The 22,852-nt window shown below is 49.2% G+C and overlaps 1 protein-coding gene across 3 annotated transcripts in view; it reads left to right on the plus strand.

The window, feature by feature from the left end:
* SMOC2 (SPARC related modular calcium binding 2) overlaps positions 1–22,852 on the plus strand; it is a 158,354-nt gene that overhangs the window by 47,385 nt on the left and 88,117 nt on the right. For all 3 annotated transcript variants that reach the window (XM_077900155.1, XM_077900158.1, XM_077900161.1), the window contains exons 3-5: positions 8,866–8,972; positions 10,227–10,326; positions 22,596–22,643. In XM_077900155.1, the coding sequence (XP_077756281.1) occupies positions 8,866–8,972; positions 10,227–10,326; positions 22,596–22,643 (255 nt within the window). The remainder of the gene's footprint in view (positions 1–8,865; positions 8,973–10,226; positions 10,327–22,595; positions 22,644–22,852) is intronic.

The raw sequence follows: 22,852 nt of genomic DNA on the forward strand, positions 1-22,852 counted from the left end.
TACTTGGTGATGAAATAGTTTTTGGAGAAGCGATTTTTAAGCCCAAGCACTCCTGCTCATCAGAAACCACCATTCCTGCTTTGTTCCACTTTGCTTTTCAATACAGACCACTCCAGGAGTTCTTACACATTTTACTAGTAAGGATGGTGTGCCCAGACAGTTGTCTGGGGGTTATAATGATTTGCATTTTTCTGGATATGTCTCCTGAGGCAAGAAAAACAAAAACAAACTATTGGGATTTCATCAAAATAAATCTTTTGCACAGGGAAAGAAACAATCAATAAAAATAAAAGGCAACCTACTGAATGGGAGATGATATTTACAAATGAAATATCTTTTTTTTTTTTTTTTTTAGTCAAAATGACTGTTTATTTGGGTCAGAGTGCAAGCTACTTACGGCAGAAAACCTAGATTGAGGTCCATCAGTAGAAGGTCCTGACTGACATGCATCTGAGTTTGTTTGTTTGTCTTTTAAATTTATTTTTTATTAGTGTTCAATTTGCCAACATATAGAATAACACCCAGTGCTCATCCATCCCATCAAGTGCCCCGCTCAGTGCCTGTCACCCAGTCACCCCCACCCCCCACCCACCTCCATTTCTACCACCCCTAGTTCGTTTCCCAGAGTTAGGAGTCTCTCATACAAATGACATATCTAATAAGGGGTTAGTAGTCAAAATATATAAAGAACTTACACAATTCAACACCAAAACCCCCAATAGTCCAATAAAAAATGGGCAGAAAACATGAACGGACATTTTTCCAAAGAAGACATCTAGATGGCCAACAGACATGTGAAATGATGCTCAACAATGAAATCAAAACCATGATGAGATGTCATAATGGCTGAAATCAGCAACCCAAGAAACAACAGGTGTTGGCGAGGATGCAGAGAAAGGGGAACCCTCGTGCACTGTTGGTGGGAATGCAAACTGGTGCAGCCACTGTGGAAAATGTTATGGAGATTCCTCAAGAAGTTAAAAATAGAGCTACCCTATGATCCAGTAATTACACTACTGGGTATTTACCCAAAGGATACAAAAACACACTAATTCAAAGGGATACGCACATCCCTATGTTTATAGCAGCACTATCCACAATAGCCAAATTATGGAAGCAGCCCAGATGTCCGTCGACTGATGAATGGATAAAGAAGATGTGATCTGTATATACGATGGAATATTACTCATCCATCAAAATGAATGAAATCCTGCCATTTACAATGATGGGAAGGACCTAGAGAGTATTATGCTTAGTCAAATAAGTCAGAGAAAGACAATTATATGATTTCACTCATATGTGGAATTTAAGAAACAAGACAAATGAGCAAAGGAAAAAAAAAAAGGAGGAAGAGGGAGAAACCAAGAAGTAGACTCTTAACTTTCCAGAACACACTGCTGGTCACCAGTGGATAGGAGATGGAGGGATGGGGAAGACGGGTGATGGGGATGAAGGAACACACTTGTCTCGATGAGCACTGAGTAATGTGTAGAATTGGTGAATCATCAGATCGTACACTTGACACTAATATAACACTGGCTGTTCACCATCCTGGAATTCTAAAAAAATGATTTGCAATGGGCCTCAGCATGGAAGCAGTTTGATCACGGTTTATAGAAACCTGGCATCAAAGAAGCGGCATCTGTGTAAGGACTGCTCCTCCTGTTCTGTGTCTAATTGGTGTGTTCTTGTTCCAAACACATCAATCTGAGAAAAATTTGGATGCCTTGGTAGAAGTTCCGCTCACCAACCCTGCCCTCGATGTCCAGCAGGCAACACCCAAGCTGTCCAGGGTGCCGACAGGGAGAAGGTGGTTCCTGGTGAGTGGGAGGAGGTAAGGTGAGCACCAGGGTGGATGTGGCCCAGGGACAGGAATCCTGCTGCCACAGGGCCGGGTATGCTGCTACCCCCCACCCCCATCACCTAAGGGCATGGATATTGCAGATTCGAAACACAGCCAGCTCGAAAGCTTGCTTGTCTGACTGGGACAGAGGGTGCACAAGACTGAATGTCCCTTTACACCACTTCATGTGATACCAATAACCATCCGGATTTTTTCTCTAAATCATTCCCAGCATTGAAATAGGCTAGTGCACCATAGGGTCAATTCCACAGATGGGAAACTGCATATTTTGAGGGCATTTTCATGGACCGGGGACTGGGTTCCATAGGCCTGTCTGTTTCAAATGTACTAGTTTGAAAACAACAATTAAAATATTTTAGTCCATATTTAATTAGGTTGGGTTAAAATGTTTGATGATTTCGATGTTATGACCTAACTGTTGACCTTGAGTAGAAATGCAGTGGTTTACGCTGATGGATGTTTCTCATATTTTCTTAGAAATCTGTGGAGTTTGTGTTTTCAGAACTTAGCAAACATATTAATATTTTTCTTTTGATCTGAGACAATTAGAGCTGTCTTTCTTTTCAACAAAATTTCCGAGATTGAATTAAAAAAACCCACCCCCCGCCCCCCCCAAAAAAAGGAAGAAGAAGAAGAGTCTAATGCCAGGAGGCATGGAAGTCTGTGGAGGTTTCTGGAAACAAAGTGATAATGGAACTCTCACAGGGATAGCTGTCTTGGGGAATCCCATGAACGAGGAGTTTCTTTCTTTTTTTTTTTTTTTTTTAAGATTTTATTCATTTATTCATGAGAGACGAGAGACAGAGAGAGAGAGAGAGAGAGAGAGAGAGAGGCAGAGACACAGAGGGAGAAGCAGACTCCACGTTGGGAGCCTAATGCGGGACTCAGATCCCAGGACCCCAGGATCATGCCCTGGGCCAAAGGCAGGTGCCAAACCGCTGAGCCACCCAGGGATCCTGAACGAGGAGTTTCTGAGGAAGGGGACCTCCTCGTGTGGCCTCTAGGTAAACATCGTTACAAAATGCTCCTGATCCTGCCCCACTCTTGTCTGCTGCCAGCATCTTGCGGTCCTCCGTCGTGACCGCCTGAGCGAGGCTGCAGTGTCCACGAGCCCACGGGGAACCCTCAACGAGTCCCCAGTGAGCGCCCCTGTCGAGCCCACGGCACTCGGGCCAGGACGTGTGGGACCTCCGCAGTGTCACTGTGGAGGCAGATTGCATCCTCACAACAGGGACAGATGAATGGTTCTCATTCATAATAACTGCTGTGTTTGCTGAGGTTTCAGAGTCTTGTTTTTTCCCATCGAGAACCCCGAGTGACACATACACAGGGCTTCCTCTGGACAAGCAGTAATTATTACTGGCGTAGAAGGCTGAACATGTGCTTCTAGGGCCTTCCGTCCCTGGTCATTGTGCTGTGACAAAGCCTTTATCTTATTGCTGTTCTGGAAAACCCTGTGTCCCCAGGACCGTGTGGCCCCTGCAGAGGCCTCATGCCACTGCCATCTGTCCTGGAACCTTCCCCGCAGCTCTGCAGAGATGGGTGGCCATGTGGGGCTTGTGGGTGGCAGTGGGAGCAGCCGTGTGGGGGCTGATGCATATGCACGGGGGACCCTCCGACAATGAAGAACACACAGTGGAGCCCCCAGCCTTGAAGGAGAGAGCACTCCAGTGGCCCCAGCACCTTCCCCTGCAGACATGCCATCCAAGGGCAGCCTACCAGGGGGCTGCTTGGTGACACTGGGTTCCGGTGTGGTCTGACAACCCCGACAGGAGGGCAGCCCTAGCTCTGTGCATCTGCATCCCAGGCCGGCGGGGGGGCGGGGGGGGGCTGGGCGGTGGTGGTGTGTGAGCCTCAGCGGGGCTCATCCTCCCTGAAACCAGCCAGGCTGTCAGGTGGGATTTCTGTGAAGCCCAGAGGGCTATGTCACTCCGTATTGGGTTGAGTGTTGCCATGAACATCCTCTATTTTTACATTAATTTTATCGAAAATGTGATGTAAACCTGACAGGAGTAACTCCCCTGCAGCCTCGGACCCCTCACGTGGGGCGTGAGGATCGTGTGGCCTCTCCTCGCTGCTGGTTCCCCATGTGGATGCTGGGAGCGTGGCTGTCAGAGCCCTCATGCTGCTGGTCGGGGTCAGGGAGGGGAGGTGCCAGCACCTGCACCTGCAGGCTTCCTGGTGCTCTGAGGCCTGCTCTCACGGGTGACAATCACAAACCCGTGCGAGGGAGGCTGGGCCCAGGCGCACCTGCTGTTTCTCTCACCAACTGGCTGGGGGCCACACGTCCACACCAGCCTCTCGGCTCTCTGACAGGGCAGTGGGATCCGATGAACACTAAGAGTTGTTCCTAACGAGCCTTGGTTTACATGCAGGGAGTCATGAAACAGGCTCAGAAACTCCCTCGCCTGCTGTTTCCTTAGGCTTCTGGTGACGTTGCCTTGGGAAGCCAGGGCAATGTGGAGCTTCGCCTGGAGGCTTTGTGAACACATAGAAAACAGCAGGATCAGAGTGTGGTTCGGTTACTATAAATTAGTTGATAGCCTGCTGTTATTTTCTTCAATAAAACAGATTTTCCCATAAAAGTAGTCTATGTAGAATGTAGGTGTGTGTGTGTGTGTGTGTGTGTGTGTGTGTGCGTGCACTCATGAATATCTCTGTGTGTGTGTTTGTGTGTGTGCATGTGTGTATATCTGTGTGCATCTGTGCATGTATATCTCCATGCACATGTGTGTATATATGTGCATGTGTATCTGTGCATGTACCTGTGTGTACACATATGTGTGTATGTGCATGTGGGTGTGTGTCTGTGCATGTATGTGTCTGCACATGTATGTGTCTGAGTATGTTGTGCATATGTATATGTAGGTGTGTGCATGTGTGTATCTGTGAGTCATGTGTGCACATGCACATGTGTGTATGTATATGAAGGTGTGTGTGCTGTGTGAGTGTACACATGCCAGTGTATCTGTGCATGTATGTGTCTGCATGTGCATATGCTCGTGTGTCTGTGTGTGTGTATATGTGCCAGTGTGTCTGAGTGTGTACATGTGTGTGTCTCTGTGTGCACATGCCTGTGTGTATGTGTGTGTGACTCTCTGTCCAGTTTTTAGACTGGGTCCCTGTTGGCACCTGCCACACCTCAGCTACACTTCCTTCTGCCCACAGCAGGCTATCCGAGGCAGGCACGACATACGGGGTGTGCTAGGATTTTTTTTTTAAGATTTTATTTATCCACGAGAGACAGAGAGAGAGAGAGAGAGAGAGAGGCAGAGACACAGGCAGAGGGAGAAGCAGGCTCCAAGCAGGGAGCCCGACGTGGGACTCGATTCCGGGTCTCCAGGATCACGCCCTGGGCCAAAGGCGGCACTAAATCGCCGAGCTACTGGGGCTGCCCTGTGCTAGGACTTTCAATCATATCTGTGTTTGTCTCTTGCAGAAGCCCTATGCAACTCACATTTACCTTAGCTCTTTGATGGCATTCCAATAGGTCCGACGTTAGAAATGTCCTTTTTTCTGACCGAAGTAGACAGGACTAGAGCTAGCACCATTGCTTTCACGTTCGAGCTGCCATCAGTACCTCGACAGAACTTTTTGGGATGTTTTGTGGAAACAAATCCTCCCTCTGCCTTAGCAATGCCTACATTCATCAGCAGACCAGGAGGATCTCAGCATAGTGTCGGGCGGTGTGTCCTGGGCAGGTTGCACTCAGATTGGTAAAGGGGACTTGGTGACGGCTTCACAATGGTCTGTTTTGATGCATTGATGCATGTGGTTATCCATGATCGTGCAGATGGTTGTGATCAGTTTTTCGTGTATAAACGCTGTCAAAACTGAATAATATATTCTTGCAATGTTTGCAGTGTATCTAATTTTTTTCCTGTATGACTTGGCAACCCCGATTATGTACTAAAGGTTTTCCTGTTATAATTTGTTTCTATCTCTCTGCATTTAACATGATAATACTCGTTTAAAAGGGATACTCTGTTTCTTTCCCCACCAGTCCTAGAGTGCTCTGGCCAAGACTTACAACACGGCTGCCCTAGCTGACCTGCGCTGGATGGGCGGACGGGGTGCCTTGCCCTTCCTGCCGGTCTTTTATCACAGCACATCCACCTATATTAAGGAGGGAAAAAGAATGTTCTATTTATGCAAAGAGCTTTGCAGCACAGAATCCTTAATTTTTCTCAGAGTCTGGCCTTCAAAATTATGGGTGGATAAAATATTACAACCTTTGAAACACAGTGTCTGCCTTCATTGGATGCCAATACAAATAAAAGGCATGTCACTCGTAGGGCCAGCATTTCTGTGGCCACCGCCCCAAGAGAGCGTGCCTGCTTTGTCTGGTAGCCTCTGCTCATCCAGCTCCCCTGTTCTGAGGCCAGCCTGGTCCGTGCTGGGCCTGCACTGGGCCACGAGCTGCCGCCGTGAGGTCTGTCTGGACCTCAGAGATCACACAGCACCAGGCTCAAATCAGACCGAGTCACCAACCAGAAAACGTTCAGTCTCGCCTCTCATCTCGCTGAGCTTATTACTTGGATTTCTGTAAAGAGAGGCGTTTGATTTAGCCCAAGTGTGTATACGCTTACCATGCGAGGGTTTAAAGTTAAGGACACAGGGGACGTGTCGCCTACCCAGGGTCACCAGGGACATGGCACCGTAGTGAACCACTTGTTAGAAAGGTGGATCTCATGTGCAGTGTTCTGACTGTAGTAAAACAAGTAACAAACTTGGGGATCCCTGGGTGGCTCAGCGGTTTAGCGCCTGCCTTTGGCTCAGGGTGCCATCCTGGAGTCCCGGGATCGAGTCCTGTGTGGGGCTCCAGGCATGGAGCCTGCTTCTCCCTCCTCCTGTGTCTCTGCCTCTCTCTCTGTCTGTCTATCATAAATAAATAAATAAATAAATAAATAAATAAATAAATAAATAAATAAATAAATCTTAAAAAAAAAAAAACAAGTAACAAACTAAAGAGAACAAAAGGAGGTGTTACTACTTTTGGGTGAAATTCCTGGTGTTTTTGCATGTTTGAGTAGAGTTGACCTGGTGGGCTGCCGTCCAGACTCTTCTCCATGGAAAAGGGCCTGATTTAGAATATCTACAGGTGGTGCAGGCACACAGCACTTTTATTTTTGAGGGATGGCTGACACAGACTGCAGATTCGTGTTGCTGTCTCGTTCCCTGTGGCTACACGGTCAGCAATGTGCCAGATGAAAACTTGGAATTTAATCTTGTGTCCGATGTGAGGGCTGCCTGTTAGAGGACTAGCCGAGCGGCGGTGAGTGCAAAGTCTTTGAAGGAAGGCATCCAAACCAGGAATAAGGTCCACAAGTTGTTTGGAAAGTTTATGCTTTCTGGCATGTTCGATGACGGTTCAAATATTAGATACGATTTGTGATTCCATCTGTACGCTGGTGGGGACCTTGCAAGCTGGAGGTCGTATCACTTTTCCTTTTAGACAGTCAAACCACAGGTTATACTAAAAAAATGAGGACAGAAGTCCAGCAAAGCAGTGATTTGTCCTCAGCTAAAACACAGACTGCATTAAAACCACATGTTGCTGAGTGCTGGCTGGCCAGGCCAAAATGTAGATCGGGATGTGAGCCCCGGATGAAAGACCATTTTCTGCAGTGTACAAGCCCCTAATGCACGGAGCGGCCTGCATCCACGACTCCATGCAAGCCTGAGACAAGGATGTTCCACGCAGGGTCTATATTCAGCACACGGACGCCGCTGGAGCTGTGGCCACGGCCCAGGGCCCTGGAGCGGGTGCCCAGATGGCACTGTCATAGCCAGCCAGCCGTTTCTACTACCAGGCAATCAAGTCACCATCTAAAGACGCTGGCCAGGGGACACGTTTGAAGAAGCATCTCTCTGAGTCCAGAGGGCCTTTAAGATCTAGACAACTTGTTATTTAAATCTGGAAACACTTTAGAAAAATTGGGAAAGCCATTCTTTTCAAGTCTTAAAACTCAAATGAGCTCCATCATAGGATGGCCCGAGGAAGGGAAACAAACTTGCGGTGGCGTTCTGGGGCGAGAGGCCCGTGGTGGACACACAGGGGACCCCAGGGGCTCACAGCTCCGCGCCCTTCACTGGAGGCCTGGTGCCTGCAGCGGGCGTCACCAAATGTACCTCATGGTCCCAGACATTGTAGGCCTGTGGGTGCAGGCTGTGGGGATGGCAGAGGGGCCTCGCTCCCATGCCAGTGCATCCCTCATGCACACACACATCTCCGTGTTTGGTTTGAGGGTCTGGGTTCCTGAACTCTTCATGTGCAGAGAGATTGGACACACTCACATGTGGGTAGACTCTTCCTTTTTTATGAATGTGTTTGGTTCCAGGAGATAGCTCCCTAAGGAGCGGTAGGAACGGAGCCCTTTTTGTTGAATTATGTAATAGAGATGTTAACACAAATGCCTGAAAGTGTAGGACAGAGAGGATGGAGGGCTGAGGATATTTGATTTTTTATCTGACTTATCGTCAGATTTTCTGCTTGCAGGTGGAAGGGGCAGGACCTCAGTATCGCTTTGAGACCCTATGACTGGGTGACACAGACACAAGGGCCACTCTGGTCTCCTGGCCAAGGGGGTCTTCAGAAGGGGCTGGTCCCCTGGGCCTGCGGCTTTGGGCTGGAACAGCGCAGGCCAGAGGGCACTGGGTCAGCCCCTAGCGGGACTTCTGGACCTGGCCCCTGGGTGTGTCCTCACCTGGTGCACTCACACACCCAGGCCCACAGCAAGCGCGTGTGCAGCTGCCGCACCACAGCAGGCGCTTCTTCACTCTCCAGGGAGCACATCCACCTCGAGGCAGGATGGCCCAGCGGCCTTCTCCCAGCCGCCCTGGCCTTGCTCGCTCCATGTAGACCACACCCCGCTCTTCCTACCGCACAGGCCCACCTTCCTCGGGGAGCCCTCCGGCCTGCACCCTGCATGCCACAGGGGCTCCAGCACGTGTGTCCCCCAGTCGCGTGAGTGCCGCCTCTGTTCTGCTCTCTCCTGCAGACGTATCCAGGTGTGTGGCCGAGAGGAAGTACACGCAGGAGCAGGCCCGGAAGGAGCTACAGCAGGTGTTCATCCCAGAATGCAACGACGACGGCACCTACAGCCAGGTGACCATGTGCCCTGGGGCCTCTGTGCCGGAGCAGCAGGGTGGGGGGCTGTGGGAGGGGGCCAGGGCTCCACCGGGAGAGGGCCCCGCGCATGTGCCCCTTGGTCCCGGTCCTGAGGGTGGCGGTGCTAACCATCCTAGCCCTCAGCAGAGAAACAAAGTAGGATCTGCTGGGAGCCCTCCCATAAGGACCGAATTGTGTGTGTGTGTACAACAATCACCCCTCGGCCTTTGGGAGCCTGAGGGAGGAGGGCAGGAGAAGCGGGCGGAGGTGGCCACAGCAGGAAGGGTCCTCTCTGGCCAGTTGGTGTGGATGGGGCCAGGGGCAGGAGGGATGCTGGGGAGACCCTGGAGGGGAGGGATGCCAGAGAGACCCTGAGAGGGAAGGATACTAGAGAGGCCCTGGGAGGGAGGGATGCAGGGGAGACCCTGGGAGGGAGGGATGCCAGGGAGACCCTGGGAGGGAGAGATGCTGGGGAGAGCCTGGGACAGAGGGATACTAAGGAGACCCTGGGATAGAGGGATGCCGGGGAGACCCTGGGAGGGAAGGATAGTAGAGACACCCTGGAGGGAGAGATGCTGGGGAGACCCTGGGAGGGAGGGATGCAGGGGAGACCCTGGGACGGAGGGATACTAGGGAGACCCTGGGATGGAGGGATGCTGGGGAGACCCTGGGAGGGAAGGATACTAGAGACACCCTGGAAGGGAAGGATGCCAGGGAGACCCTGGGAGGGAGGGGTGCCGGGGAGACCCTGGGAGGAAGAGATGCCAGGGAGACACTGGGGGGCAGGAAGGATGCCGGGGAGACCCTGAGGGGGTTGGGTGCTAGGGAGATCCTGGTGGGTGAGGGATGCTAGGGAAACCTTGGTGGGGGCAGGAAGGATGCTGGGGAGACCCTGGGTGGGTGGAGGAATGCTGGGTAGACTCCCCCAGGAGACCCCAAGGGGAGGGAGTGATGCGGTCCCCTCTCCTTACTTCTGCTGCAGCACAGCAGGGGCCGCTGAGCATGCCTGTGGAGTCCCTGGGGCCCAGCCTCTTGCCTTGCCATGAGACGTGGCTCTAGCTCAGATGGGTGAACATCCTGGACAGCAGAGTGGCCAGCGCACTGGCACGCAGCACAAGTGCCGTGGGGGTGCTCTCTAAAGTCCCGGGGCCTGGGGCCACCCCGTGTGTCTCACTGAATGATGCAGTGAGGGGAGAGGTTTGTGGCCCAGCAGTGCTGTCAAGCTCACCTCCCTGTTCTGCTGTCCTCCAGGTGCAGTGTCACAGCTACACCGGATACTGTTGGTGCGTCACACCCAACGGGAGGCCAGTCAGCGGCACAGCCGTGGCCCACAAGACGCCCCGGTGCCCTGGTAGGTCCACAAACAGGCCGGCTGGCCGCCTACTGACAACTGGCCACTGTCATTCTGGTCACCCACCCGTGTCTGCTCACAATGCACAAGAAATCCAGTGCAGGTGGTTGTGAGGCATCACAGGCATTGGGTTTGTGTCTCTGGACAAAGCCTAAAATACAGTAGAAAAATGTTTTTAAGACTCCTTTACCAATGGAAACTCTGGCCTGAACTATGATAGGTTCTTTGATTCGGGACTTAGTGTTTTAGGAATGACCCCAAGGACTAGAGTCAGTGGTGAAAATGACCACATGTTTCCTCTGCCAAAAAAAAAAAAAAAAAGGAAAAAAAAAGAAAAAGAAAAGTTATGGTTTTATATGTATATGTTTGAAAAGAAAAAGAGGGTCATTCCCTGTAAGTCCATTTCCAGACAGTTTGTGTTCATTTATTACTCAGAAGGGGGCTTGATCCACCGAAAGTGAAAATACTGTCAGGAGTATAGCCTATGAAATAGTCCATCTTCCTTTACTCTTTTACCCCAAATGATATAAATGATTCTGATCATTTTTGGTGGAGACTGTTTTACAGCTTGACTTGTGATTAATTGGCTGGGGGACAGATCAGACCACCTGTGAAGGGGCTTCATGGTCTCTGCATCAAGGCTCCTACAGTGGACTTAGGACAACGGTCAGGGAAGCACAACGCGTGTTCCTGATTTTTCATGTAAAATATTGAAACATTTGCACTTAGGATTTGCTTCTAGACTTTTTTTTTTTTTTTTTTAAGGTCAGACATCTTATAATTAGGAATTCTGTTCATGATTCAGACGTTTACGCCAGGAGCCAAGGCACAGGCCAGAATGCCTAAGTGCTTCAGCATGATGACATCTGTAATTAACAGTAACATGAAACCTAATATTTCCAGCAACTGGTCATCACTTAAAAGCCACAGGGTGTGCATAACGTGAAATTAAAACATATTTATTTAAAAAAAAAAACTATCTTGTTATCCAAGAGCTAAAAATTGCTGACAAATATTTTTAGTGAGCTAACATTTGCACCTAATAATTCTTTTACGAACTCATGGAATAAATGAGAGAAAGAGGAAAATTAACACATGCTATTTGCCTCTGCATGCGTCCCTCACCCTGGAAGATACCTTCACATACGCGTTTTATTCCAGCCGTGTGGGCACCGCTCAGCGTCGAGCCTTATTTTCACGAAGGAAAAAGCAGGGAGGATACCTGTTTCTGTGATTTTAATGATACTGTTAGAAAATTAAGTTGCGTCTGAATGATCTTTATTGAAAAACTGGGACAAAATTGGCTGAATTCCTTACATTTTCCAACTAGTATTTTGTTTTTGGAATCAAACCACTGTACTGTCCATTTTCGCGTTTTTCTTAAACCAGGTACCAGTAGTTATAACTGGACCATATAGAAATGCTCCATTTTCACACTGGCCGTGCAGGTTGTTTGATTCACATGATGGTTCTGGTATTTCTTGTGTGGGAACAGTGGGGAAACTCAGTGTTTCAGGTCAGACTTGCAGTGAGGTTGGGGCCTACTCTCCTTTCAGACTTGCTTTCTGCAAGTGAGTGTCCCTTTCACCTCTGGGCCTCAGTTTAGGGGCTGTGACTTCAAGATGCCTGGCCAGGGTCACCTCATACCTGCTGATATGACCAGTACATTCCATCACTTGCAGGGTACTTCGGGAAAGGTCTATGGGCGCCCAGCTGCAGTCATGCTTTGATTCCACACAAATGTGTGTGTGGGAGAGCAGATGCCTGTGTTCAGAAGCTGCAGCATTGTGGGGAGTTGTTGAGAACGTCTGAGCCCAGGGAGTTTCGGGACGGTCGAGCTCCCATACATGTGCATGGTGCACACACAGACTCCTAATGCTCAGTCACACACACACACACACACACACACACACACACACACACAGTCCCACACATGCGCTCACACATGCATGCATGAAGAGTTTATGGCAAACCTTTGCATAATACACTTCAGCTTCTTCCTAGCTGTTGACAGAGCCTCATACATAATGCAGCCAAGCAGGGCGAGAGGGCTTCGCTGCGTGGGGTGGTGATGGTGACACGCACCACAGGGGTTCACACTTTTTCATCTGCAAACAGCCAGGGTCTTGTTTAGGTACATCTTCCTCCCTTCACTGGTACATCAGCTGGGGTGTATTGTGTCTGGTGTGTGTTATCTACTCGCTGTAAATGATGAGAGTGGCTTTCATCCTGTTTATTGAAATTGACTTAGTCTCAGGGTTCAACAGTTATCTTTCGCCCTGGAGTTCACATCAAGCTTCCCCTATAAATACACACTGTAAAACTGTGAAAACCAGGACAGGAGCCTGAAAACAGAGCCATAAACAGGAGCTGTCACTTAGAATGTGCGTATGTGTGCTTATTATGAACACATGCAAACGCGCCGTGAGGCCACAGGGGAGTGAAGAAGGTATCCACAGGTTTGCGATTTCAGAGAAGAGCCCCTGCCCCCAAATCCTCCACGTTCTCACTTCTCCCAGAGGGACCTTCAAAAGGGGGAGCATCCTTTATTTCATAATTCTGGATTATAAGCCATTAATACAAAAATACCCAGATTCCTATTAATTGATAAGGAAAGTGAGATAAGACAGTCTAGCAGAAAAATGGTCAAAAGTCTTGAATAGGCAGCATTTTACACAGGAAGGAAACCCTAATGACCAGTGAACATAGGAGAACGGGTTCAGGCTCATTAGCACCAGGGAAATGCAAATGACATCACAGTGAGATTCCCTTACACACCCGCCCGACCAGCGGCAGAGGAAAAGTGATGTACGATGTGCTGGTGAGGACATGAAAGTATGGAACTTTCTGGGCTGCTGGTGCCATTGAGGCAGAATCAGCTTGTCCTCCGCGTGTGGTAACGGGATGTGAATGACTCCGGAGACGTGCACTCAGCATGTCGCAGCAGGGGACATGCTCCGACACATCCAGAGCAGCGTTTGTTACAACAACCGGATCTGGGAAGTGGATGCGCATCCGTGGTACCTGACTGGATGGGCCACGTGGCCCGCTCGGTCTCTACACACACGTGGCTCCCCCGGGGTCCTGAGAGGAAGCACCAGAGCGCAGAACGCAGGAGTCTATTCAAAATTCAAAACCAGACAAAACTCAGCTCTTGCACTTGCAGAAATGTGTTTGGGTAGAAAGCCACAAGGACACCGAGGCAGGGGTTACAGTGGGATCAGGACAGGGGTTGTAGGCGGGGAGGGGGCCCCTGATCAGAGACCAGGCTGGACGTGGTGACTCCTTCTGCCCTGGACACTGTTTCTCTGGATCTTTAACGACAGTGTACCACGCTGTATGTCTATGTTCTTTACGTGTGAGTGCAGTATTCCACAGATTTAAGGAGATTTAAAAAAGTTCAAAATGCAAATATCATTGGAGAAAGTAGTACACAGACTTAAATCCTCCCTAGAGTCATGCATCTACGATGTCATCCCCCGAGGGTTTTGGTGCAGGGAAAGGGGTGGATGTGTAGGAGCTGAGGGGCTGGGTGAGAAAAGATGCACCCGGGCTGGAGGGCAGGGTGGGGTGGAAGAGGTGCACGTGAGGATTTGGGCACGACCAGCATTAGTGTTGGGCATCCGTGGCGTTCCGGGAGTGGAGGCGGCAGCTGTGCTCGCTCACGGGGACCCAGCAGGTGCTGGCGTCACAGCGGCCTGATCAGAAGTGGTGTCGCCTTCCCTTTGCAGGTGTGGACTCTACCCGGTGCTTCTGTGCTCGTAAGCGATAGACCTGGGATTTAGAACTGTATCTTTTGTCTCTAGAGCCCACATTTTCTGCCAAATCCGAGAATGGAAATTCGCGGGCCTTGCAGTCTTTACTTAGACTACTTAGAGCTCCAGGTTCGAGGTCTGTGAGCACGTGGTAGATTTTTCCAGGCCTCGGCATGGTGCCAAGAGGACTGGGAGCCACGTGCTGCTCCCCACCCACCACACTGACTCCACGGGGCTTCTGGTAACCCACCGTCTGCTGTCATCAGCGGTAATCAAGGGTGATTACTTTGGGGTGTGTGCTGCACTCAGGTTTTCGCAGCAAGTGAGTGGTCGGCTTCGTCTTCCTAGCCAGGCCCCTGAGTGAGTGGCGCTCAGGCTGGCAGAGGCAGAGGTTCAGTGCAGGGGCACTTTTGGGGGTGGCAGGTCCTGCCTGCCCACCCCTGTTGACCCCCACTTCCCAACGGCTGAATGATGGAATGTGGTGATCCCTAACGCACTGATAAGATTCTGCTATAGTAAATCATGGGGTACGTGACCCGTGAACCTAGTGCTCACAGAGAACATCCACGCTACCTTTCTCCCAAGGAATCCACCCATCGTTTGTTGCTAATTCGTTTGTTGTGGAGCGTTTGCCAGGCAGGGCACACACGGTCTGTCGAGGGCTCTGCAGCCACACGCGTCACAGGCTGGGTGAGTCAAGTGGGAGCTGCAGGCACTCGGGGTGGGGGGGTTTGGGGGGTAGCTCGCTGCCCGAGGACGTGGACAGGTGACGGGGAGACAGTTCTAGAAAAGAGGAACATGTTGGCCTGACATAAAGAGGGGGCAAAACGGTCTTGTTCACACCATTTATTCTGGAGAGTCCCTGCTCCTTGCTGGGCCTGTTCCAAGGCGGGCATGGGAGGGGTGCGTGCAGGATGGGGGGAGCACTCTCCCTTCCTGGATTAGGGAGAGCCTGTGTGTCGATGGCAGACAGCACACGGCCTTGAGAAATATTTGGGACCAAAAAGCTGCTCTTTGAGCTGCATCCAGATGTACTCCAGGCCTTGCCCTGCCTGAAAGCAGGTGTTTCTTGCTCATGGCTTGCAGATTTATATGCTCACTGAGCCCTGTTGACTTAGACCCCTGGGTTTGCAGATGGGTTTGTGCTTGCGGTCTTCTCCTGCTTGGGAGATGCTCAGGGGATGAAGGAAATGACAGGGAGCCCACCGAGCATTGCCCCCACCCCCCGCTGTCCTCTACGCTGGGGAAGAGCCAGGTCAACGTGTCTCCATCTGCACGCCTCTGATTTATATTTATTCTGTAAGGATTTCTTCTTTTCTTATTCCTTCTAAAGATTTGAAGACTAACATTGCTGGGGCAGAGTAGAACTCAGAAACAAAGGACTTTTCTCCAAGGGAGGATTTTTGTAGCTCCTCTCTTCGCTGTTATTTGGAAATCGCTTCAGGGTTTTTAATCTCATCTCCCTTCTGTAACGACGCACCTTGGCCAAGAGCTTATTCCTGGCAAGAGTACAAAGCACTTCGAGACGCTGTAAGCTGAACGTACATGCAAGAATTCTCCGTCTTACAATATCCCAGGAATCTTTGTATGTCGCTCAGCTTGAGGCATGTGTTTGAAGTCAGCTACAGAGCTGGGGATGCAGAGCAGAGGAGGGGACACATCCCACTATATGACTGAAGGTCTTTGAGTGCCGCCCAGCGCACCCCTTTCTGAAACCAGGGTCGGTCATGGGGGGAGTTCTCCGGAGCAGGACAGGGGTCATGTTCAACCTGGCGTCCCCATTCCCCGTGTTCCAGCGCCTTCTCGTGCTGCAGGGCAGAAAGTCAGCTCTCCGGCCCTGCTCATTTCCCGGAGCATTTTATCACATCAAGTATTATCTCTCCTTTGGTGTCAATGAAAGGCTTTGCATTTCTGCTGAGAGGGATGAGTGAGTTAGTGGTTCTTTCCTGGGGCTGATTGCTTATCTGAGCAGCTTCTCCCTTTGGGTTTGGGATGGTCCATGCCTGAACCATAGAGGCCTTCAGGTGAGATCAGAGAGCTTCTCGATGCAGTGTCTACATGAGCTTAACCATGATCCTCGTATTTGTCCACAATGCCCACAGTTCTGGCCTCTCCCTGAAAGGGGGGGGGGGGGGGCTTCATGTGTCCTTGAACATCCTAATCCTTTCTGAAAATCTTCACTTTATAGACAGAAGCTGTTTTATTCATTTTTCACTCATGAATTTCCCTGGCACTAAATGAAGGAACTTGCACAGCTGAGGATTTTTTAAAAAAAGATTTTATTTATTCATTCATAAGAGACAGAAAGAGAGAGGCAGAAACATAGGCAGAGGGAGAAGCAGGCTCGCTGCAGGGAGCCTGATGTGGGACTTGATCCCTGGACCCTGGGATCATACCCTGAACCAAAGGCAGACGCTCAACCACTGAGCCGCCCAGGCGTCCCCAGCGGAGGAATTTGAAAGAAACATCCAGAACAACTGAATTTCCAAATATTGAAATCAACAACACAGCCACAGCTGGCTTCTCAAGTCTCTGGAGTATTTCTTTGTACAAATTATTGAAATGCAAATTCAGAGTTGCTTTGTGTGAACCAGAAAGTCTACAGATTAGAAGGAGCTGTCTTTTCCCCAAAAATGCCTTCCCTTGGCTTAACAATTCTCTTCCTGAAAAATGATAGTAAAGTAAAACATTTCAGTGCACACTGGCAAGGGAATTAGATCAGACAGCTTTAACAAGAGTAGAAGGTGCACAAGGACAGAACCCGTGGGCCCCTGGGGTGAGAACCAGAGAGGGGTGACTGTGGCTGCTAGGCTGCAGTGTAGACGTCACTCACTGACATTTGCTTTAGACTAAAATACAAATCGTCAGGGACTCTTGACAATTTTCAAAGTTTTGAGGAAATTCATTTTATATCCCTAAAGAGAGAAAAATAATGATTTGATAACAGCCAACACAGAGTAGGTAAATTTCCTGATACAATTTCCAGACTATGGAAATTTTCTTTTTTTTTTAAAAGGGAAACAAGGAAAGTGCACACAAAACAGCAGGATAGAGGGAGGGCCAGAGGCAGAGGCAGAGACAGAGGAAGAGAGAGAGAATCTCAAGCAGGCTCCGTACCCCATGAAGAGCCCAACCTGGGGCTCGATCTCATGACCCTGAGATCATGACCTGAGCCAGAATCAAGAGTCGGATGCTTAACCGATTGAGCCACCCAGGGGCCCCTCTCTGTGATTACCCTAAAGCCAGGATTCCTCAGACATGTAACAGAAACTATGGTCATTAAAACCATGGTGTATAGAAAACCATCACTTAGCTAGTATGAGGTATTCCTTCCTACTGTTATAGTCTGTATATAATAGGTGCATAATATCTAGTATTTCATACAGGCAAGATTTGGGATTCACTAATGAGGCTCCTGCACCATCTACTAAGACCTAGTAAGCATCATAATCTAATTGGTTTTGAATCAGATGAGCCACTACCATGGTGGTAAGCTGCCGTGTTGCCCTAGAGAAGTTGCAGAAGACTGCAAGCCTGGTTAGATGCTGGCGTGTGTCTTACAGGGCAAGAGTAGAGAACACATGTAATTCACAGCATCAGGTCCCACGTGGGAGGGGTGGGGCAGCACACCATTGTGGTGGCTGCCCAACAATGTTTTGCAAGTCATGGAATGATCTATGGAAGGTCATGTTGTGCTCTGGACTTTCCTGTTTCTCAACTTTGACACCGGTGTTCATGAGGTTGGTTGGGTGTCCCAACAATCCCGGGACGTAACGCAGGCAGGCGTTGTGCCCTACTGATTTATTAAAAATTGAGTGCAGGCAGCTCTCGTTGTGCACGTTGGCTCAACCATAGGACTATGCCTGTCACCCTCTGTAGGCCTGACCTTTGACCGAAGAGCAGTGCGGGACTGGCGGGTTTCCAAGCACTTTGACATCAACATCAGCTTCCATCCTGGGCTTGGCACCCCCTGCATCTTCCGCTCAGTCTTTCTGGCCTCGTTCTCCCACCGCTGGGCTGTTCACTGGTAGGAGGGTCAGTGGACCTGAGATCAGAGGTGCTGTTGATGCTGAGAGGCTTTGCCAGCCTTCCCAGGTCACGCTCCGGCATCCTGACTCTGATTCAGGCTCTTCCATGCACAGGCACCACACTAGACTCTGCAGAGGCCAAGATGATAGGAAAGTCCCCACCCGGGGAGGTATGTCCTCATAAACTGAGAATGTGCACAGAATAATGGGGAGAAGGAGCTTGCAGGGCACTCTCGTAGAATATTCCTTTGGACATGCCATGCCCCACTGCACTGCCAGCCTTGCTCTCAACTCATGCTGCTATCCCCTCTAGCTGGGGGGCCTGTTCACCCCTCCATCTTCTTCAGGGGCCTGCCTGTCTGCTCAGCTCCCCCAAAGGCTAACAGTGCAGACATGGATCCTGGCCCTGCCACTGGCTGGCTAAGCAAGCTGAGGCCTGTTAGGCACCTTCCCAGACCTCAGTCTCCTCATCTGTATAATGGGCATAATGATGGTTGCACTTTCTCGGGTTGTCGTCAGCATTAAATGACTTAATGCATGTGAAGTACTTAGAACAATGACCAACACACAGTAAGAACTTATAGCTTAGCCGTGCACAAATGTAATATAAATTATTTCATTAATTTCCATTTTATGCTTATCTCCCCAAAGTAAATGAAACATTTTAGTGCTTTGTCTAGCACACAATGAGCATGTGTTAAATGAATGAGTGGAAGTGGTCATGGAGAGAGGCTGACATCACTCAGGCTCATTGGGGCCCTGGCTGACCATGTGCTCTGAGTGGAGACAGCATTGCTTTCTGCTGTGTGCAGACCTTGTCTCCACCTCTGCATATAAAATACTGAGTGAAGGCAGAGGCCACAGGTGGGATATGCAACAGATAGGTGACAGAACACCTGAGATTTTTTAAAATATATTTTTTAAAGATTTTGTTTATTCATGAGAGACACAGAGAAAGAGAGAGAGAGACAGAGACAGAGACACAGGCAGAGGGAGAAGCAGGCTTCATGCAGGGACCCTGAGTGGGACTCAATCCTGGGACCCCGGGATCATGACCTGAGACAAAGGCAGATGCTCAACCACTGAGCCATCACTGAGGGATCTCACACCTGAGATATTTTAAGTGAATGTTCATTGTGTGCTTCTTTTCTGTTGATTTCTCTCATGTTGTCATTCGGGCAGGGAGCAGATACTCCTGACACTGCCCATTTTGCAGATGAGGGAATGGAGGTTGGGGCAGATGAAGCCACCTGACAGGGTCACAGAGCTGGCAGGTAGTGAGTTTGTTCTCCAGCCCAGCTTCTGTCTTCCCCGCTGAGCTGCTCTGCCTTGCGGTATTTGTGAGATCATTCATGGTGATGCTGGCTGGGAATGAGGGGCAGAAACAACCAGCCAGCTCCTGAGAAAAGCCCACTGGTTTGTACCATGGTGGGGAAGGAAGGGTTTGGAGGGGTGAGACCACTGTTTGGTGCAGGCTCTCTGGGCCTCTGCTTTCAGAGAGCACAGTGTCTACTGGGTTACTCAGAGTTGCAGCAAAGAGACACATGTCCAGAAAATACAGGAGAAACAGAGCCCCTAATCCTTCTATTCCTTTTCTGTCTTTTTTTTTCTCACTCTTTCCTTTTTTCTGAAACAAAGCCATGCGATCTTGTAAATCTGCACTCAACTATGTGATTTCTAGAAACGGATAACTTACAGTGGCTTGTTTAACTGGGCCCTGTGGGGGCCATCCACTCTGCATGTTAGACATGTGCTTGCCTGCCCTGGGTGACCTCCTTAACCCTCTCCCTTCTGCCCAGGCCTCACACACCAGGGTGCAGTTGGCGCTGGGGAAGGAGCTGGCTGGGACCTCCAGCTCTCAGCAGGACATGGCACCCTCTGTCCAGGCTGGTCCAGGCTGTTCCAGCAAAAAGCTGGTATCCCTGCATGCAGCTGGACTTGAACCAGGTGCTCAGAACTACAGCTCATGCTATTCTCCCTTAAACTGTGGGTATAGTTCTCCCCGCATTCTGTTTCTGTGGTTTCCTCCACCAGTTACGCATACCCGAATTGCCACCTCTTTTAAAAGAGCATTTAAATGGGATAAGATCTCACCAATGGAGGGAATTCACCTGTGTCCTTGGAAAAAGGAATCCGAGGAGCGGTGTTCATGTCCATGAGCCGTGATCAGGTCTTGCAGGTGTACCTGGCCAGCCCGTGGCTCACAGAGCTGTTCACTGTCCCCCAGGTGCCCTCTTCTGCACCTACATCCTAGAATCTCACCTGTCCCAAATTCTTGGGAATTCTTCAACAAATGCTTTTCTCCAGAAAACTGTAGGAAAAAAGTAAGAGTTGCTTCTGGTTTTGGGTTCACAGATTCTGGTCGGCATAGTGGTTTTGCTGTGTGGACAGTGATGTTCAGCCTTCTTCCATTTCCCGGGGACAGGACACTGCAGGGAAGGAAGTGAGATCTGGGGGAGGCTTTTTGTCCAGAGGCAGTTGAAAGATGAAATAAACAGTGTCTCTGGGTCTTCTGTTGCGCAACACTTGAATCAGGGAGCAGGTTACCAAGGACACCTGACTCTGCTCTAAAATCACGTCTTACTATTTAAGAACAAGATGGGATAATTTTGTATCGACTGGTTTGAGTAAATGCCAAATGAATTCAGGGGGGCCAGTGAGCAAGCCAAGAGGGGGTTGTTCTGGGAGAAAGTGCACCCGGGGTTGCAGGGAGATGCTCCCCCGATGCCCCTGGGGCCCCAGCCTCTCAGAGTGCAAATCCACAGCTTGTGGTCCTCAATCCTTAGATGTCACAATACTACCTTAATCCAGCAAAGAGGCTCTCATGTGGGGCGTGGAATTACTATGCATGACATTTACATTTAGCTTAGAATATTAGAATATGAATAGTCATATTGAGAAATATTACTGAAATATTATCATTTCCAGTCACAAGTAGAAAACATTTTTTGACTCATTGCAGAAACACATGATAACAGTAAGCTGATGACTAAAGACGTTTAAGCTCTTTAAGAAATCTGGTTTTGTGTAGAGAGGCATGAAGGGAGAAGCAGGCCAAGTAGGGCCTCAAAAGCTTTAGGAGAAGGCTACACAGTGGGGTCCCTTTCATGCCCCAGGGGGTTCTCAGCAGAAGTAGAATCCTGGGTTTTGAAGCCTAGAAGCCGTTCCCCTAGTGGCAGGAGCAGCAGCAGGGAAAGAGCCAGAGGCCAGCTTCAGGGAGCACCCCTCTGATGTCACATGGAGAGTTAGGTTCACCGTGGTCCTTTCTGTTCACTGGCACGTGAAATTTCCAAATGCACGTCGCCCACTTGTTTCTTAGACTCAGGGCAGGAGGATCGGGTGTGTTTCCACCTGAGCTGGAAACCACTGTGGACCCTCTGAGCTTTCCTGAAGTTGGCGCTGCTAGATGCATGTCTATTGTGTGTGCATTCTGTTCCCCGAAGTAAACCTGCTCACTTAGTTTTGGCAAAGGGTGTGAGGACCCATCCCCTTCATGTGATTTCCGCCGATATTTCGATAAAATGAATAGTCTCTGCATGGTCGTGTTAACTCTCTGTCCTGTGACATCTTTTCCTGTGATGAACTGCAACTGTATTGCTGCTATATTCTAAGAAACAGGAAAAATATTATTAAATGTCATAAAGTTTATATCTTCAGCATAAATGATGGTTTGTATTTCAAAGTCACATTCCAAATTGTCAAACAAGTAATGGGTTTCACGTTCTGTGTCATGAGATGTTTTCACGGAGGAGTGCAAGCCAGCGTGAGACTGTGGTAATTCTAGATGAATCCTGCATCGACGATTCTGAACACAATCGGCAGGTAAACTCCGAAGTCATGCTGAACAGAATTTTCTGTTTTTGTTCTTCCGAGTAGGTGTGATAAAGTGAGAAAAACAGTTATGCCTGTTGAGTTTTGAGCTAATGGGGAAGAGAGAGCCACACCTCACATCTGTGATGCAAACCTCTCAGTGTAACATAAATATTACAGACACTCTCATGAATCACTCCGACAGCCTGAGCTTGTTTCCTGCATTCTTCTACAGAAAGCTCCTCAATTTTCTTTCCTATAGAGCAAAATCCAACTGAAACCAGGATTTTATTTATCTTTGGTTGCATGACTTTTTATTTTTTAAAAAAATGTTTCCTTTTTAACTCTAATTCATTCTGCTGCCTCAACATGGCAATGCATGTTAAAGGAATTAGGACACTTTTCGAGTGAAGAAACTATGACATATTGCACACTGAAGAGTATATGTCCTCGTGTACATGGCCAGCTAGTTAGCAGCACGAGTGGGAACCTACCTTGGTTTACTAGTTGAGGGCTTGTGTCTACAGATACAAGCCACCTCAGGGTCCCAGATGCCTTGAGTAATTTAACTAGAAAAGCACTGTAAACTAATCCAAATGGAACCTGATATTTGCATAACAACTACTGATGACCATTCGAGAGCCCCAAATAATTTATTCCTTATTTTCCCTTTTAGGTTCCATAAATGAAAAGCTACCCCAACGAGAAGGCACAGGAAAAACAGGTAACTATCTTAAATTTCCCTGATGATAATATATAACAGCTAATTTGATCCATGCCTGAAGTTAAAATTTAAGTGTGGACTCCATGTTAGGGAGAGCTGACACAATTAGTCACTTATTCGTTCAACACACATGCATTCACCCCTTAGGGTTGCCAGGGACCTGCAAGTGCTGGGTGTATAACCCCCACATGCCCACCTAAGGGCCTCTC

This window comes from Canis aureus, chromosome 1 (assembly GCF_053574225.1).
Source record: "Canis aureus isolate CA01 chromosome 1, VMU_Caureus_v.1.0, whole genome shotgun sequence".
Lineage (NCBI taxonomy): Eukaryota > Metazoa > Chordata > Mammalia > Carnivora > Canidae > Canis > Canis aureus.